Genomic DNA, 19,794 nt, shown 5'->3' on the forward strand with positions numbered 1-19,794 from the left:
AACTGGGCGTGGGTCCCAATCAGCCAGAGTTTCGGGTGAGTTCATTGCCCCACTGGCCCCACCTTATCATGCGAATTCTTGAGATTAGATGGCCCAGGATGTGAGTCGGCGTTAAGGCGTCTGGGAAGGGATTTCAAAACTGGATTATAGATGGCAGAGAGTTGGTGTCGTAAATCACCGCCTCTGTTCAAAGATGGTCGCTCACAGTGGACATAGATGGCTTCTTTCACTCCTCTTTCAAACCATCTGTCCTCTCTGTCCAAAATGTGAATTTCCTTGATTCCCTTTCATACTCCCTCACCAGTTGAAGGTGTTCCTCCCAAAATATACGGCAATATGTCTGTGAAGGTTCTCAGTCATCCAGGTCATCGATATTCCAAATTATTATACAAATGATATTTGTCGCTGACTTTCCTACATAGTCCATGCAGACAAAAGTTAATATACTTTTCAAGTCATCAACTGTTAGAGCACAACTAAAATGTTATTGAACAAACCTCCCAATGTTTTTGCAAAAATAAAAAAAATGAAAATGCATTGTACCAAATTAACATTTTATTGGTTGTAAAGAACTGAAAATGGTCATTTGTTGGATTTGGAGCATTAGGAGGTCACAAGCCAAGTTATAGGTTAACATAGGATCCCTTCTTTGATATAACCTTTACAATTCTTCCATCCATTGAACTTGTGAGTTTTTGGAGAGTTTCTGGTTGAATGCCTTTAGAAGATGTCAGAATAGCCTTCCACAGCTGCTGTTTTGATGTAAACTGCCTCCCACCCTCATAGATCGTTTGCTTGAGGACGCTCCAAAGGTTCTCAATAGGGTTGAAGTCAGGGGTGGATAGGATGAGTTTCTCTCCTTTTATGCCCATAGCAGTCAATGCCACAGAGGTGTTCCTTTCAGCATGAGATGCATTGTATGACATAACTGAAAGAGGTCGACTACTCCACTACTGTTACCACTCAAAATCAAAGTTATAGTTTTCTTAAACTCTCAAAAGATATTCTATAGTGCAACGATGCATAAAACTTGCTCATAGTGCAGCAGCAAATTCCTCTATATGTGCCATACAGCCCAAGGCCCAGGAAGAGAAAAAATACAAAAGAAAAAAACCCAAACCCGGGTTATTTAAAAAAGTGGAAACTCTCCCTCTGCTTACATGCCTATACCAACATACCCACTTCATTGAGTTTAACAGTGGGCGATTTTAACACTCAACCCAGTAACCAGGTTAGGCTATGAGTAAGCTGGTTGCACACTTGACAGCTCTGGAAGTGTTTGAGCCAAATGTCAGACCGCACACCCCACCAAAGTTTAAATAAAACAAACTAACAAAAACAAAACGGATGGAGACTCCACAGAAACCAAGACTTACCACACTAGAGAACCATGTAGTCACAGCTAACAGCTCATGCCTGTCCAGGTGTCAGCACACACCAGCTGCAGGTTCAAACTGAGACAAATGATTCAAATTAACCGAGCAAATTCAAACGACTTAATTCCAGCTTCTCCTAGAAAAAGGATGCAGGAGGGTCTGTGCTGACGGACGTGGGTTACTGACCTGGTAGCCTGGCTGCCCCTGGGTGGGTCCGGGATGGGCGTGAGGTTCTGGGGGCGCTCCGTCTCTGGGCTGGGGCCCGGGCCGGGCCTCGGGGGCTTGGGTCCTGGTTGGTGTGTTGCCGGGGTTGTGGGCGGGTGGGTGCATGGGGGCCCAGCCCTGGAGCAGGGTGCCGCCGGTGCATCGAGCCACCTGGGGGGCTCTTCAACTGGTGGGGAAGATTGTCACATCTTGCAGGAGCTTTCCTCTCCTCAGGAGCTCTCTCTGCAGGAGGGGGAGATACAGGAGAGGTGGAGGAAGATCTCAGCCTGGGTGTTTATTGTCTTATGTAGTCTGGAAGATGAGTGGATGGTGGGGTGGGTGCAGTTTTCTCTGTGGTGGGGTTGGGTGGACTGTCCCGGGCTCTGTGGGGCCGGGAGGCGCTGCTGCACTGGGCCCCAGTCTGGATGGGCCTGGGCCCCCTTTCCCTGGCGGGTCGCGGAGTATGGGGGTGCCTACTGGGGTCAGCGGGGGAGCCCCTCCCTTCCTTCCCTCCCTCCCCATCTCCAGCTGCCTCCCTCTTCCCGCTCCACCACAACCACCCACACATGCAGGACCTTGGAGTAGGGGTATGTCACCAGGGTGCAGAGGAGGCTACCCCCCCCCCCCCCTGTCCCCTTCTGGCTGCCTCTGCCTCAATTTTATCCCACAACTTAGACATTCACATTACTCACACTCTCATTACACATACATATAGGATCTTGGGGGTGGGCATGATACACGGAATCCAAAGTACCATCAGGGTGTACACCTCACCCCTGGCGTCGTTGCCCACCTCTCAATTTTGAATACACGTAGACATTGAGGGCTAGCAGGAGGGACCATGCGCTTACCTGCTGCTCTCTGGCAGGTAGCTCCATGCCCTCCTGGGTTTTAAAGGCACCTTAGAACACACATGCATCAACACTACAATGAGCGGGTGGAGGGAGGTTTGGAGTCTTCTCTCACCCCCATTCTCTGCGACCTGCTGGAGCGGGGGGGCTAGGAGGAGGAGTTGGCCGTCCGACTGCGGTCTGGAGTGTGGGGCCTCCCTGCTGCTGCGGAGTCGGGGCGGTCTGCCTCCCCCCACCGCAGGGAAAAGGGTAACACCACCTGGGTCTGGGTGCAGTTCCCCCCTCCAGGGGCAAGGGTACCTAGACCCGGTTTGTAGAGTACGCTTGGGGAGTGTGATCGTGTGTACAGCGTCTCTTTATGTCTGTCTCCACGTTGGTTGAGTGTGGAGTAAGTGCATATGAGAGCATGAGGGTGGGAATGGATGTTTGTATCTGTGTGTGCCTGTATTTCTGTGTCTATATGTCAGGATGTCTATATGCCGATAAGCGGCCGCTCACTCCTTAGCGGCCGCTTATCGGGGCCTGGAGCCTGGGGCTCGCTCGGGCCACTTCGGAGGTGGGGTGCCCCCGGCCTCTCGGCCTGGGGCTCGGTCACTCAGGCACGGCTGGCTGCCGGCGGAGCTCACGGGCGCGTCACTGCAATTCCCCCTGGCTTCTGCTCCGCGGCTGCTGAGTGAGCCCTCATCTGGAACTCTCCTCAGCTCTTTCTGGGACAGTGGCGCGGCTGCCCCTCTGTTGGTCTTCCTTGGTCTCTTGTGTTCTGGGGGCCTCTGGATGTCTGGAGTTTTGATCTCCTCCATACCTGCTTCATGCCCTGGAGGACGGGGCTGTGGCCCCCCCACACCCTCTAGCAGATCATTACATGAAGGAACCTTTTAAAAAAACAAGCGCGTCCATGCTCACAGGTGTACACACGGGTGATCACACCCACAAACTACACCCTTTTTGGCTCCTACCTCAAAGCACACTGTGTTCTGTTGATCTTATGTGCTGCACAATAATGTTTAATATTTAGTATTTACTGTCATATTCCCATATATCATTGTGATGTTGTTTATTCTATTACTCTTGTTCTCTTCTGCTTGTTTTCTTTTTTCTTTCTCAGCAGGTGATCCAGGTGATTGATATATGCATTTTTTATTTCTTTTTTTTTTCTGCTCATTCTGTTGGTTTTTGTTTTTTGCCCTTCTCCCCCGTCCCTCTTCTCAGCTGTTTCTCTTTTCCTCTTTCTTTCTCCCCTTCTTTCCCCCAGTCAAGTCTGTCCCGTATTCAGTAAGTGAAAATAAAATAAACAATAAAAGGTGAATCAAATGGACCATTACGGCAAGGCTGGGATGGTCAATTTGGTAAAGTAAATCCGTTGGGCATCTTTCTTTGCCTTTAGACAACAATTCTGATGGCAAAAGAGCCAAACGGGACAGGCAAAAAAAAAAGAAAAAGGATGCAGCAAACAGAATTGAATCCTGCCAACAACGCCATAACAAAACGGTCACAAACTAATCAAATTTAGATGGATGAGCCCCCAGTCTTCACAGACAGAGCTGCAGGGCCATGACAAAAAGGGAGATGCACACAGGGAAAGAACTTAATTTCAGTGGTGTAAAGCCATCCCACTGGATGGCTTTACACCACTGGATGGATGAAGAAATGGCACAAAAAAATATTGTTTAGTACGGAAGCCAAAATCCAAGCGGTATCTTGGGGAGAAGACCCTGAGATAAATAACTTTTATAGCGCACTAGCACACTGGGCCAAGGGATTGCAATGTCACTGATGGGAAACAAACCACCCCACCTCTCTAATACCTGCAGATGAGACCTGCCACATAAACAGGCCAAAAGGAAAGCAGGGTGAAGTGAGTTGTTACAGGTAGTATACTGAAACAAATTGCAAATGACTCGAGGGCTTGCATGCAGTACATGTTAGGTAATAACCAATTGTCTCACCTGCACTCCATCTTTGTTTGAAGAGCTTCATGTCTTTGAGTGCAACAGTCCTCACTCTTGGCAAAAGCAAACAGAATGATGCATTTCTTTAATGAGAGCAAGGTGATAGAAATTGTGTTGTAACCTTGCTGATAATCTGACCTGGGGTGGAATGAGAACTGCTCCTCTGAGGCCAGCATTAGAGAGACAGTGTTTCCTGTAGCTTGGGAGCAAGAATATGTGAAAATAGGAGCAGATGCTGAAAGATAGAAAGCTTCTCTGCCAACAATAACGCTTCCCTTTTTTTCCTCAAGATTTATCACGTTCAGTTTATTATTACGAGTCACATTAACAAGTATTAGTTTGCCATGTCTACTTTTACAAAGCAAACGCTCTCCAGTGTTAAACATGACATATATGGCGGCTCTATCACATGCACATCAGTAATTACAGATTGCAAATCTTTCAATCGGTTTAGCAAATACCGGATGGATTAACATGGAACGGTGTACAAACATTCATGATTCCCAGAGGGTGAATCTTACTAACTACTATGATCTCTGCTCCTAGCAGATCAAAATATGCAGTGATGCATCCCAAGACCTATGCTATTTAAAGTTCACATTACCCAGAAGATTCATCGTAGCATTATTCTTCCGACTTCTGACTTTGGCATAGATGTCGGAAACGGCTATAATAAACTATTCAACTACTTAGAGAGCCGCCAGTGTGGCTGCAGACTTCAGAGGTAAAAGGTCATCACCACCCAGAACAATACATATAAAAACGACTGCATGGACCAGTAGCTGCTTTGCATTAAAGCTTTGTCATGGAGAAAATATGCTGGCAAATAAAAAGCTGTCAGCACTGCTGCGACTCTAAAAAAGACGAGCACTTATCAAAAATGGGCTCCTCGCTGGAATGACAGCTGATCAAATCTATGTTTAACTATCACAACACAGATGGGGATTTACAAGCATTTCAAATGTCAAAGGCCACGAAGGAGCCGGCCTCTGAGTTTGAATGCTTGTAGATTCATTGTGATGCTAATCCTGTTTTATCCAGTCAGACCCTAAAATAAACCGAGCGCTCTAAAGAATGAGCCGTAATCCCCATCACCGAGCTCTGTGCGCTCCCGTTCTTAGCCGGGATGTTATGTCACTGCAGTCAGAGCTGCAGAGTTAAAACCTTCATCAAATGAGCGCGACGGAGGGGAATACGAGCAGGTAAAGCAAATATCATCCCGGGATTTTCAGAGATGATTTGAAAAGTATAAATGAAACAAAGTCAAGGCGTGGATTTAGGACCGTACACTGGTACACAATCGCACAAGCAGGAGATTTATTATAAGGTACAAAATAATGTAGAGGATCGACTTCTTTCAATGTATTTTTTATCATGCATTAAGTTGTTCACATTTATACGTTTAGCTGTGGTTGACATTATGTCCTGCCCTCTTATTTTAGGGCAGGACTTCCGTTGGGTGCTACTAGTTTAGCTGGTTAGTATAGAATTTGACCTTTCACTGGACTGTCGAGCAGTAAAATAAATTGGTTTTCATTTATTTTATTTATTTATTGTTTTTTGATCATGTTAAAGTACCCTGTAAAGTATCCTGTATGGAGAAAATATGTTAGATTTACACCCTGGTTCTTCATAACATGTTTCCATCTTCATAACAACCATCTAACTTATCTGTTTAATTTTGGGGGGGAATTTAAAATTTACTGTGGTAACCCCTCGCAGTCTCCTAGGCTGGACCTCTCAAAATATTTATGGTTTTGTAACTTTGGAGCATTTTCAATGCAATTATCTGACAATAACTAATTAGTGAGCGGTCCACCTTCTCATCAAATATAGAAACTTCAGGCATAAAACAAGTAAGGTGGTGATGGCAGCCATAAAGCTGTCCACAAATCAGTAAGTAAAAAATCATCTTTTACAGTCTTTGCAACCAACTATTATTCCAGTTTTAGGTTTATATATTAAAAAAACAACAAAAAAGCCAATATTTAGGTTTATGTAGTGGTTAGCACTGTTGCCTCACAGCAAGAAGGTCCTGAGTTCAAATCCACCATCAGGTGGAACATAAGGAGTTTGCATATTCTCCCTGTGCTCTCTGGGTACTATGGTTTCCTCCCCCAGTCCAAAAGCATGCATTTAGTGGGGATAGGTTAATTGGTAACCCTAAATTGCCCGTAGGTGTGAATGTGAGTGTGAATAGTTGTCTGTGTCTATCTGTTAGCCCTGTGACAGACTGGCGACCTGTCCAGGGCACCTTGCCTCTTGCCCTAAGACAGCTGGGATAGGCTCCAGCCCACCCGTGATGTTGAAAAGGATAAGTGGGAGAGAATGGATGGATGGTTTATGTATTACGATGCAGCTCACATACATCAGTAAGTACATTTTGTTAACTTTGCACAAACATGTTCTAGAGTGATACCCCTGCTTTCAGCCTCTGTGTATGTAAAGTGCATACTAACTGGCTGTAGTATTCAGCAACACTATAGATAAAAGCAGCAATTAATTACTTTCATCTATCTCTTTGTAAGGATGGAAACAATCAGGTTTGTTTTTATGCTTATTACATTTTTTGACGCCTTCGAGGTTGTGTTTAAGGTGCAAAAACACAAACATAATTTTTCTCATATTCTACATGCCTCATGTTACAGCACCTTTAGACCCTTGGTCTAAAAAAAAAATCCACGCAGCAAGCAGGTCCAGGATTCAAATCACTTTTAAAAAGTTTGCATCCTTGCCTTGGGTTTCAGTGGGTTCTCGCAGTCGTCCAGAATCCTCCCCAAATCCCAGTGCCACCAGATTTGGTTAACTGGTGGATCTAATTTGGCCATAGAATGTGAGTGTGAATGGCTGTCTGTCTCTGTGTTAGCCATATAACAGGTTGGTAGCATGATATAAACATTTCACTTATATGTATATGCCACCATTATATGTAAGTACAGCAAAGTAAAACATCTCTTTGGCCTTTTAAATCAGGTTTATAGCTTCTATTAAAATTCTGTGTGCATACATGACACATACTTTATATTTCACCAGTGCATTTGTTGCCTAAAAGTCCAGATGGCAACTTGATGAGGTAAAGCAGCACTATATGGGACTGCATTGAAACCACTTGAGTAGCTTATATGTGCGGTTCAATATGCACGGCTAAAATCCTCTTAGGCTCAGGTCCAAGTTGACATACATCTGGAGCAATCTAATGAAATGTGTTTCGTCTTTAATGCTCTCATTGTAAAATGAAGGAGGGATGACTTTGCACTAGCATCCATACTAACATAAGGATTAACAGATCCCTTAATTTGGAGCAAGAAGGAAATGAAAGCCACTGTCTACAGGACGGAAGAGACTAAAACTGCAACCGTGCAGCCAAATAATTCAGTTTAATGTAACTGTCAGCTCTGATTTCTTGGCTTTTAATCAGAGGTCAGACATCTGGCCTCGAGGCTTTCATGTAATTACTCTGCTTATGTAAAATGGACAATAGCATCAAATCTATAAATTTGATCAAATCCACAGTGATTAACTAAACAGGCTCTGTTGTTAATCTGTGAAACAGGGATCCATTCGAGCAGATCATGCTCCACGTTGATAGGCAGAAACCCCCCCGAAGCATGATCTCATGTACATCGGAGGTCATTCAGCCAGCCACGGCGTATTAAGCTCTGTCTTATTTTCTACATTCTAATTTGAGTAACGCATCAGATGGTTGTGTGCGCTGTTGTGCCAACAGACATCAGGGCATAGTCAGAATGATTAATGACTATAATGTCATTATTTTTCCACAATGTTATGTATTGCTTGGATTATCCTGCACATAAATAGCTGTGAATTAATTCATCTCAATTCGCACCATTATTCTCAAAGCACTTTAATGAATGAGACTTAGATGGATTTGTTCCATGTTCCATGGAATGATATTGAAAGAACAATAACAATAATAATACCACTACCACTACTGCTATTAATAATAATAATAATTATAGTAATAACAGTATCTGGCATTTGCCTTTCTGGCAGACAGATATATTGTATTATAGATGAATGCATTGCTGGTTAAGTTTAAAGGGATATGCAGCTCAACAGAGCTCTCACTCTTTGTCAGCCTGACGACAGTGCAGAAAAAAAACCTGGGCTTTGTTTCTTTTTATCAATCAGTGATGAATAGTAAGATGTCCTAGCTTTATGGAGGAATTAAAAAAAATAAAAAAATAAAAAAATAAATTGAACTGAATTGAAATTCGCTCATGCTAAAAGGCAGTAGGTTTCAAAAGACTCAATTCAATTCAGTTCAATTCAATTTTATTTATATAAATCACAACAACAGTTGTCTCAAGGCACCTTATATTATAAGGTAGACCCTACAATACTACATACAGAGAAAAACCCAACAATCATATGAACCCCTATGAGCAAGCACTTTGGCGACAGTGGGAAGGAAAAACCTCCGGCAGAACCAGGCTCAGGGAGGGGCGGGGCCATCTGCTGCGACCGGTTGGGGTGAGAGAAGGAAGACAGGATAAAGACATGCTGTGGAAGAGAGCCACAGATTAATAAGTAGTGTGATTCAGCATTAAAAACCCCAAGAGCGACGGCTCGTTTTCCACATGCCTCAGTTAGTGTGTTAAATGTTAAACGTCATGACAGTACAAGCAGAAAAAAGACTAAAACACTTGTTTGAAAGAGTTGGTGAAAGACTCTTCTCTCTAAAAAGAACACGTCAGCAGGTTTGCATCTGAACAAATTGTAATCGGCGTTCTGGAACAATGTTCTTTGGACAGGCAAGACCAAAATGCAGTGATGAATTGGACATCTTGCAGTCACTGAGTCGACCATGAACCAAATCAATCCCAAAGTATTCTAGAGTATTCTAGACTGCTGAGGCTCGGCTGAAATAGTGTGTTGCAACAAGACAGCACAGCAGCAAATCTACAACAGAATGGCTAAAAGAAAAGAAGCAAGATGTTGCAATGGTCCAGTCAAAGTCCAGACCTCCACCTGATTGAAACGGCATGACCTTAACAGAGCTATCAATGAATGTCCACAAACCTCAATGAACTGAAGCAATGTTGTAAATAAGAGGAGGCCAAACTTCCTTCACAACAGTGTAGGAGACTTGTAAAGTTTTTGCTGTTAAATGTGCTTCTACAAGCTACCGAGTCATGGGGTGTACTGAGCTTTTCACACACTGCGTCTGCCTTTTGGCTTCGTTTTTATGTTGTTGTTCATCTCAAGTTGCACTTACCTAATTTGAAAACCTTTTAAGGACAGATGCATTACTTTTTACCCGATCTGTGCATTTCCTTGTTATTTATCATCATTTGATAAGCTAAAATTTCTGTTAGGTTTGAAGTTTATTGATCAATGTTAGCACTCTTGCATTTCAGGTAAATAGTATAACTCATAAAACTGTCAAAACACATTTCACAAACCTTTTAAATTAGGTCAGTAACAAACCAGCACACTACCATTATTGAGACAATAGTCTAAAGGCTCTGCAGTGTTGCTGTGTCGTGCTGCTTGAATTCAGCAACACGGCATTAATCACTGTCCAGTAATGTTTGCCCTGTAGTGTGCAGGAATGTGTGAATTGTCTTCTGTGTAAAATTTGTTTGTGGACACCTCCAGGTGCAGTCTATCATGTCCATTTGCTCTACAATGAGCTTTAGGTCAAACTTCCTGTGTATGCGCTTTCTTATTTTTAGTGCTGTGCCACCATCATCTTTAGCTTTAGGAGTTCCATCAGCATGTAGAAGAATCAGACAGAGCATAAAATTACCTATTTTGCAATTACATATGCCCAGAGAAGGAGTGGAAAGTAGTGCGTTGAGCACTGAAAGGACTGTGGCCGATGATTTAGATACATGTTCGCACAGTGCCAGGGACTCGGCACTGAAAGCAGAGCCAATTCAAATATAGCACACACTCTTGGGGAAAAGTTTCCTTGAAAAACTTGATTTATGACAGTCCAGAGTGATTCAGTGAGGCCGCATGGCGTGATTAATGCAAACAGATTTTCTTAGGCAACACAGTAACCTTTGCTCAGTTGGCACATGCAGAAATCCTTTTTTTTTTTTTTTTAATTTTGGCTCCCATTTGACCTCATGAAGTAAAAGCTCTGTCTTCATGTTGCTTGCAGAAAATATTTCACATAGGGCACACTATGAAAATAGAATCAAATTATACAGTCAACATTACATAAAACAGAACATCATGTGCTCATTTTTGTTTACTGAATAGAAACCAGTTATTTTTTAGGTCATTGCATCAGCAGGAGAGAGCTGGCTGTGTAAATCTGAGACAGCTCTTTGAACAAACAGTGATATAACACTGTTCAAATACTGAGAGTATCACAATGTGCTACAACTGCATGACAGTTCTGAGAACTCTTGGCTAATTTTGGTTCACATGTACTGAGGCAAGTCTCTGTTGAAGGGGTGTATGCATTACCCTGTGGGATGTGGAGTCATGTGAAAAAGAAAGTTTTTACAGGAATCTGTGCAGTCCTGTGAAAAATGCCCCACCATTTAGCAGCAATAACTTGAATTTATCATTAGTTCATTTTCTCACTTTATCAGTCTTGTCACTTTGTGGAATTTTGGCATGCTTTTGTTTGCAGCGTTGCTTCATTTCAGAGGTTTGAGAACAGCTCTCTTAAAGTTACACGGCAGCATTTCAATCAGGTTGAGGTGTGAACTCTAACTGGCCTGTTGCAATATCGGGTTTCTTTTCTTTTTCAGCCATTCTTTTGTAGTTGTCCTGCTGTGCTGGGAATTGTTGTCCTGTTGCATGACTCAATTTGAGCCAGACTTTAGCTCTCATACATTTGACTGTAGAATATTTTGGTATACAGAGGAGTTCATGCTTAACTAAATGAATGCAAGGTGCCAAGATCGTCACCCGTATGATGTGTTTGTGCTGATATGCTGTGTTTGGTTTTCACCAACCATTGCCACTGCTGAGCATTGTTGGTTTTCACCAACAATGCTCAGCAGTGTTGGTTTTCACATAGTTACAGTTATCTTGTGGTTTGCACAGATGCAACTTTGCAAAGCTAAGACATGCTGACCTGTTCTTTTTAAGAAGATGAAGGTTTCTGCAGGCAACACTTCCAAACAAGGGTTAGGAAAGGTTACCTTCCAAACTCTTACACCCAGTACAATTAGAAAGACTGACTTGGTCATACTATTGTCTGATCAAGGGATGAATTTGTTGTAATGCACACTCCTAAGTGTACATTAGTGTCCTTAGACTTCTTTAGACAAACAAGAAAAAGAGGCCTCAGATGAAATCCTCAGTGGAGGAACCAGGCCGCATTCTGATACTGATATGCTGGAAGCTAAAGAGACCCTTACAGGTAACAAAAGCTTTCCTAGAAATACTCTTATTGGCATGAAGTACTATGGATATAGTGGGTTGAGCCCCCATTTTGCTCTTAGATCTGCTTTAATTCTTCATGGCATAGACTCAATAAAGTGAAACGTTCTTTCGGGCGACCGTGGCTCAGGGGGTTGGGAAGCGTATCTGTAACCGGAAGGTCGCCGGTTCGATCCCTGGGCTCTCTGTCCTGGTCGTTGTGTCCTTGGGCAAGACACTTTACCCTACTTGCCTACTGGTGCTGGCCAGAGGGGCCGATGGCGCGAAATGGCAGCCTCGCTTCTGTCAGTCTGCCCCAGGGCAGCTGTGGCTACAACCGTAGCTTGCCTCCACCAGTGTATGAATGCGAGAGTGAATGAATAGTGGCATTGTAAAGCGCTTTGGGTGCCTTGAAAAGCGCTATATAAATCCAATCCATTATTATTATTTAGAGAGCATGGTCCATATTGCCACGATAGTATCATGCAGTTGTTGCAGACTTGTTGACTGCATTTCCCAAAGATGCTGGGTCTTTTGGATTGAAATCTGGTGACTGGGACTGCAGGTGCTATTTGAGTAAAGTGAACTATGGATACTGGATGCCTGTGCTGGCATTTCTCCTGCGGTGTTGCTACCAGTGTGTGAAGAGTGGGAGAAGAGGGTTGCATTGACAATCCAACACAATGGGCAGCATTGAACACATTTTATAAGTGGTCAGAAACTTGTAAATAACTCATGAAAGAATAAAGTTACATTGAAACCAAGCACACCATTGTTTTTCTTGTGACATTACCAATAAGTTTGATGTGTCACATGGCCCTCTTCCTATTGAAAAAACAAAAGTTGTATCCAAGATGGCCGACTTCTAAATGGTCACCACCCATCTTGAGTAGTTTGCCCCCTCACATATACTAATGTGCCACAAACAGGACTTTAATATCACCAACCATTCCCATTTTATTACGGTGTATCCATATAAATGGCCCACCCTGTATTATTTAATTAGTTCAGTCTTATTACCTTATTGTCTTGGAGCAACTGTAACCCACATAATTTCCTTAAGGATTATTAAAGTATTCTGATTCTGAATAATGTTTTTTATTTTATTTTCCTGGGACCACAAATTTCACACCAATCCATCTTCTGACTGTCTCAAGTATCTCAGTCTGGAACAAAGTGGCGGACTTCCTGCCATCTCCTTCGTCAGAGCCTGAAGAACTCAGAACATCAGTAGAAAGCTAAACCTGTTCTGGGATAGCTTTCTATAAAATCTGACAGATTTCAGGCAGAGATGTAAACACTTAAACTATCTGAGAAAATATCTGCATTATTGTGTCTGCAATCAGCCCTTCTGCCATGGGAAATGTTAGCCTGTTATTGACAAACACAAGTTCCTAAAGAGTGAAGACTAGGATCCCTGGAAAGGTTTTACTTGAGCACTTTAGTCTGTCTGGAGATAGATTACAAGGACGTCCAACTTGTGGAGCCCTTATTTAGAAACACCTCAGGATGAAATGAGATATTAGCAGCATGCATTAGTAGAAATCCAAGTCAGAAGTTATTTCTAAATCTTGAACTTAATATGGAAAACTCCCAGCTCTGTGCCAGCCGACATCTCGTGTCCTGGGGTTTGCATGCTTAATTGTAATATTCAAACATATAGTTCCAACATCCTAAACTTCCAACAATGAAAGCGTCAGTCTTCAGTGAGCACACACAAAGGCTGACATGGACACCAATACTCAGAAGCTGTTTCTTCGATCATTCCCTTGTAGGATCAGATGCAAGAGGCCAAAATGTCCCCATTCAATTGGACTGCAAAACAAACAAACTGTGCCAGAGGGTGCAGAGAGGACATAGAAGTGGCTGCAGATTGCGAGGAAGGGTCGGATCGTTCGGCCACGTGCTAATGTTGAAAAAAGATATCTAGCCTTGACAGGAAGTAGAGCATGTGGCTCAATTATCTTTAACTGGATTTTCTCATTAAAGTCAAATCTTTCAACTCCAAAGTCTTTTTTTTTTCTTTTTCTTTTTTTAAGAGGCGATCAAATTTGGATTTGATGACAACTGCAGAAAAGGTATTGACTTTGCAAACCTTGTGTGGCTTGGAGCTGGGGGGGGGGGGATCCAAAGGCCTTGAATTGCAAAAGAGAAAAGATAAACCACATTTTAAACTTTGGCATGTTGAACAGATGCAGTCACCGAAAGCAAAACGCCCTTCTGCAAAGATTTAAAAAAGATTTATAATAGCATCAAACTGGTAATAACCTAAAATTAAGATCTTTTAGTAACACATTGAATCAAAGAAAGACCAAACCCCAGTCATGTCTTTAAACCCCCCCCCCCCCCTTTTTTTTTTATTAACAATGAAACACTTTTTATCAGACCTTCTGAGCTGTGTTTAACAGTAATTGCTACTACACCTGATAAATGAATGTTGCTGTTATTTTCCAAGCTACTCTACCTAAGAATAAATGCAATTTAAGACCTTTAAAATTTGGTGCTTTTTACTGTTTTAAGACCCACGGCCACTGTGAATAATCTTTAACACTTACCATCAGCTGCCTGGTAATATTAGTCCTTCAGCTGCACTTAGCAGCAACACACAGGGCGCCCCTGTGCAGTACTGCACAGAGCAAACACCGCCATCTGCTGGGGTGGACGTGGTTCAGCTGGTCACTAATAAGAAGAGCCACCACACGCTTGTATCAAACTAACATCTTCTTTTATTTGTATTGAAGGTTACAGAGCATCAGGTCTTTTTGTTTTCCTATCAAAATAAGTAAATCAAAATTCAAGCAAGAGTTCAATAGCTTCTTGGGGGATGGGATAAGTGGATTTGTACAGTAAACATATGACAATATTTAAGTTTTTAAGCTTTAAAGTTTTCATGTGATGCATCTAACCTGGTCAGTGTTTCCGTTTGAGATGGATGAGGCGAACGCTCTGATGCATGACTTCAGGGGATGTGCCTTTTGACATGTTACTGATTCAGTGAATCGTTTCAGATCCATTTTTAATTTTTTTAATTAATTTACTTAAATTTTTCTACAGGTGTTTGGTCCCAACAACACATATATGTCCGTTCGTGAATCAAACTTAGCATCTACTCTCTTTGGGAATGCAAAAATATACAATCACACACGGGAGAACTACACAAAAAACAACAAAAAACCCCCAGTTAATGATCCTCCAGGGTCTTTCCCCACATTGAAAACTCAGTCACAGCGTGGTGTGACTGCCTGTACGTGTGTTCGTGTGTTCGTGTGTTCGAGTGTTCGAGAGTGTCTTAAAGATGGGGGAGCACAGATGCTGATGCCTGGAGATGAGGTGTGAAGGAGAGAGGGCTTGATGAGTCTATGATCGCTTTTTTCTGCTCTCAAAATTTCTGAAGTTGGCCGGCCTTATCTTCATCTCTGCAAACTGGATCGAGTGTTCGTGGCCCTTCCAGTGGAACCAGTTGATCCCCTGTGGAAAAAACAACAACAACCCCCCCCCAAACAATACAAATCATCAGCTTTTCCTAAACTGCACATCCAGCAGTGAGCAGGGAGCAAGTTTCACTGGGAAAAATCTGATTTTCTCATTAGATAATTCAACTGCTTATGGCTCGTGTTATGGTTTACCACTTCATTTTCTGCGATGCGTGTGAAAGCGTTCGTACCTTACTGTGACTTTTGTCGCCATATTTCCCCATGAGGTTGACACGGTGACAGTTTTTATACCAAAAGGCGCCTTTGTAGGACAAGGCGCAGTTGGTCACAGCGATATCGTTATCATTGTCGTAAGTGGAGAAGGGCCGACCCTGGTGGTAGGTCATGGAGTCACCTGGTGGACAAATGAGTATTATTCAGTTAAGGCAGTCTGATGAGCTTAACTGGATTTGTCAAAGTGACTTTTCTTAGAAATAATTTGACATTCTAGGAAATACGTTCAGTTTATTACCAAGAGTTTAATGAGAACATTCGTCACTGTCGAAATTGCACGATTTAAAATGTAGGGTTAAAATATGTCTTTAAGGAAACAGCTGTGAGCTTGTTTGTACTTCAAAAGATAAACCCAAGGTTTTAAGACAGAAAACTTCTTTTGAAAAAAAAAAAATTCCCCAAAAAATTCTTTTGAATTATTTGTTGTTGTTTTTTAATAAACTGTGCAGACAAAATGTGATCAAAACGGGAATAGTGTCACATTTTCTAGTATTTCCAGATTATGTCTTTTTTCTTCTTCTCCAGTGCATTCAATACCATTGTACCCACAATCCTGAGGGACAAGCAGGAGTACACAGGTGTCAACCAACACCACGTGGATCCTGGACTACCTGGCAAGGTAGTCCATAGTGCCATCAGTATGTAAGGATCCAGAAGTGTGTGTCTGATAGGGTCTTCTGCAGGCGCCCCTCGGGGAACAGTTCTATTCTATTCTCCTTATACACCACAAGACTTCACCTGCAGCTCTGATCACTGCTTCCTGCAAAATTTCTTGGATGACTCAGCAGTTGTTGGTCTGATAACAGGGAGTACAGAGAAATTACTTTGTTGACGGGTACCAGGAGAACCGCCTACAGATCAGGTACAAACATCCTCGACTTACACCCGTGAACATCCAGGTAATGGATGCTGAGCGCATCGACTTATATAAGTACCTAACACCCTAACTAGACTGGATTAACAATACAAAGGCCATCTGCAGGAAAGGACAGAACAGGCTGTATCTGCTATGGAGACTCGGTTCTTTTGGAGAGCAGGGGCAACTCTTGAGGACCTCCTATGACTCTGTGGTTGCATCGACCCTCACTTATGGTTTGCTCTGCAGGGCAGCAGTATCTGCTCTGGAGACAGGAAGAAAATGAACTGGCTGATCAAGAAGGCCAGCTCTGTTCTGGGATGCTAGCGGAGGTGGTGGGTGACAGCAGAATGATGGCTAAGCTGTCATCCCTGCTAGAGAACACCTCCAACCCCCAGGCAGGTCACCCTGACAGCACCGAGCAGCTCCTTCAGTGACAGGCTGCTGCACCCACGGTGTGCAAAGGAGAAATATCCGAGGTCTTCCTTTCCAGCTGCTGTCAGACTGTACACGTGAAAATGCACCACACACTGTACATATTTCTGAAATGCCAAGTGTATCACTGTATCACATCTACATCTACATATCCATATATATATATGTAAATAATATTTCTTCTGCCTTGTATAGTTTACATTTGTCTTCCGTTGTTGTTTCATCTATTTATTCCTGGTCTCTTCGTTCTGCTGCTCTAGCAATCTGAATTTCCCAACAATGGGACTAATAAAGCCTCTTATCTTATCTGGTTTTATCTTATCTTTCGTGGTGCTTACGTCTGAATCACTGAGTGTCTCAGGATCATAAGATTTTATGTCCCTATATTCACTTTATTAAACTTTAAAGAGGGCGATATAGCTGCTGAGACAGTTGTGTTCAGTGCAGTGCCCTCGTGTCTTGGCTCAGACTCACTGATCCGGATCAGTGGGTGTGATCCAGACCTCTGTGTGTTCATATTTGAATCAAACTATCAGCCAAACTTTTACAAAGAACTTGTGAGCACCAGTGGTGTTTCTCCATTTCACAGCCAAAAGCTACATTCACGAGTGTTAATATATGACGAGAATGGAACATTATTTTGACACAGGAGGAGTTACGAGCAGAAGACGCGCTGCGAACAATAAAACCTTTTATGAAGTTTCCATTTGTTTTGACGAGCCAGCTATTTCACGTGGTTATTAAATCCTTTGAAGGTGATCAAAATGCTCTTTTCAGGGATTTCTCCTGTGTCATCAGAACAGATCGAGCAACCAACAAAAGTGCTAAACAAAAAGAAAAATTTATATTGTGACACTCAGAGTGAGTGTTTTTTTCCAACCTGGATTAGTGTAAACTTTCAAGCAAATACTCTGTAATTAATTGGCTGTGAGTCAAAAAAATATTGACAGTATAAACCTAAAATTTGGCTTCATTAAATAAACTAGACAAAAAAAATCTGCTTATTCTGAGAGGTTCAACTGAACTGAGCCTTTATTACACTTACTGGAAGGAAACAAGAGTGAATACCCTTCTCTTGTCTAACGTTAAAGTACAAAGTTAATACTCGTACTCCCCAACATGTCAGGCTATTTCATTAAAGTGATACCAACCTGCTGTTCCACTATATGTTCCTATGTAGATTTTATAGCGTGTCCTTGGCTCTGCAATTGTGAACTTGTCATATTGCGCGTAGGCGTTCTCCCCGTTGTCCCTCAAGTCCACTCGCAGCTCATAATGGCCTGAAGATGTGATTTTATGGAGGTTGGAGAGACCTACAACCCAAGTTTAATATGTGTGAGTCAGGAGGGCAGTGAGTGAGGGAAAGAAAGCAAATACGGCTCCAGAATGAGCGAGCTTACCCAGCCAGAACTCATCGTTCATGTTACCAAAGCCAGCCGTGTAGTTCTTCCAGTTCCTGAAGAATTCCAGCTTTCCATTCTGGCGTCTGAGGAAAACCTGAAGAGTACCGACTCTCATGAGTGTCAAAACAGCTTCACGACAATCATAAGAAGCTAGGCTAAGGCCACTGTGGTGCTGTCTATCATTTGTCATCAGAAAAACAGGTGCCACATAAGCAGAATCATCAGGATTCAGCTTGAATAATGGTGTGAAACGGGCTTTATTTGGATTCCAGAAGGCTGATTTCCTCACCAGCCATCCTCCGCCATCTGTGGTCATGTCACAGTAAACCTGGATGGGCTGGCTCTCCTCTCCTCCAATATAGATGGTATACAGACCAGCGGTTGTCTCTCCGTTCAGTAATATCTGAGCACAGTCCCGTGGGCGTCTGTACAACTGTCCGACTGAAAAGCACATATTAAAAAGGCATCGCGTTAGAGACCCTGAAGGATGCGCTCACTTATTTTTCGTCCCTGTTAAATAAACAAAGCATGAGGCTGTATATAGCATCCTGAGAGAGAACTACGGAACGGGGGAGGGCCAAACAAAGGAGAAAGGTTATTCCATCTGGAGCTCAGACAGAAAGAAAAACAAGCACAGGTGATCTGGCTCCAATATCAGTGCAAATGAAAGGAATGCACATTAGAAGATCTCTTTCTAATGTGCATCTGGACTGTTGCATAACAGCCAAACCCTTCACTTCTGAGAAAGCAGCGACAAGTCCAGTGCTCCCAATTTTCAGCTATACGTACACATTAATTAAGAAGAGGTTTGTGTGTGTTTTAATGCTTACGGGTAGTGAAGACGGTGGCCACGTGGCGACTCCTCTGGGCTCCAGCGGCAGCCTGCAGTCTCACATTGTACTCCGTGGAGCCAGTGAGCTGCGACATGCTGTAAGATGATGCTGTTGGGCTTAGCATCACCTCCTGAATTCATGCAAGACACACACATTATTTACACCAATGGCATTTCTTAACTGATTACTATAGCGGCTCGAAGTGCAGGACACAGAAACATTTCAGAAAACATGACAACACCATGAACATTGGAATGGATTGAACCCAAGAGCATTACGATGGGTTGATGTCATTTCCTTGTTCTATACTATTCCCTCAAACTGAAAGAAAGAAGACGAGATTGCAAGCGTAAGGCAATATTTTAACAAAGAACACTGATAAGCTGGATTTCATAAACTACAGATGGTGAAAAAAAGGAGAAGGAATCCTGCACTGTGTCTGTTTCTGTTTCAGGGCATGCAGCTCTTGGAAATCATCCAGAACTCATCATGATATCATTTCTTATTGTTTGTGTTTTTTTTTCTGTTTTCTGAAATGTTGTGCAAAATGAACATTAGGACCTAACAATCTATCAGAGCTCCAGATTTTACTTTTTAAATTTCACAAATAAAGGTTTTCTCAGCAAAGGAGCCTTGCAACAGCGATAAGAAAAAAAACCCCTTTTAACAGGAAGACATTGGCAGACTTTGTCTCAGGCAAGGCAAGGAAACAGGACAAAAAAGTCACTGTGGAGAAGAGTAACTAAATGCAAAATGGAGAGTGAAAAGAGAAATTCTCAGAGCATTATGGGAAGCCCCCTGCAGCCCAGGCCTATTGCAGCATAACTAAA

The 19,794-nt window shown here is 42.7% G+C and overlaps 1 protein-coding gene across 4 annotated transcripts in view; it reads right to left on the minus strand.

Annotated features, from left to right (window-relative positions):
* Positions 1–14,484: 14,484 nt before the first annotated feature.
* tnca (tenascin Ca) overlaps positions 14,485–19,794 on the minus strand; it is a 35,403-nt gene continuing 30,093 nt past the window's right edge. For all 4 annotated transcript variants that reach the window (XM_085359989.1, XM_085359988.1, XM_085359987.1 and 1 more), the window contains 6 exons: positions 18,962–19,094; positions 18,421–18,572; positions 18,129–18,225; positions 17,880–18,041; positions 15,395–15,558; positions 14,485–15,198 (listed from right to left, as the gene is read on the minus strand). In XM_085359989.1, the coding sequence (XP_085216115.1) occupies positions 15,088–15,198; positions 15,395–15,558; positions 17,880–18,041; positions 18,129–18,225; positions 18,421–18,572; positions 18,962–19,094 (819 nt within the window). In that variant the 3' untranslated portion in view covers positions 14,485–15,087. The remainder of the gene's footprint in view (positions 15,199–15,394; positions 15,559–17,879; positions 18,042–18,128; positions 18,226–18,420; positions 18,573–18,961; positions 19,095–19,794) is intronic.

The sequence above is a fragment of the Diplotaxodon limnothrissa genome, linkage group LG7 (genome assembly GCF_057381915.1).
Source record: "Diplotaxodon limnothrissa isolate DT_005_m linkage group LG7, D_limnothrissa_male_GT1.1, whole genome shotgun sequence".
NCBI lineage: Eukaryota > Metazoa > Chordata > Actinopteri > Cichliformes > Cichlidae > Diplotaxodon > Diplotaxodon limnothrissa.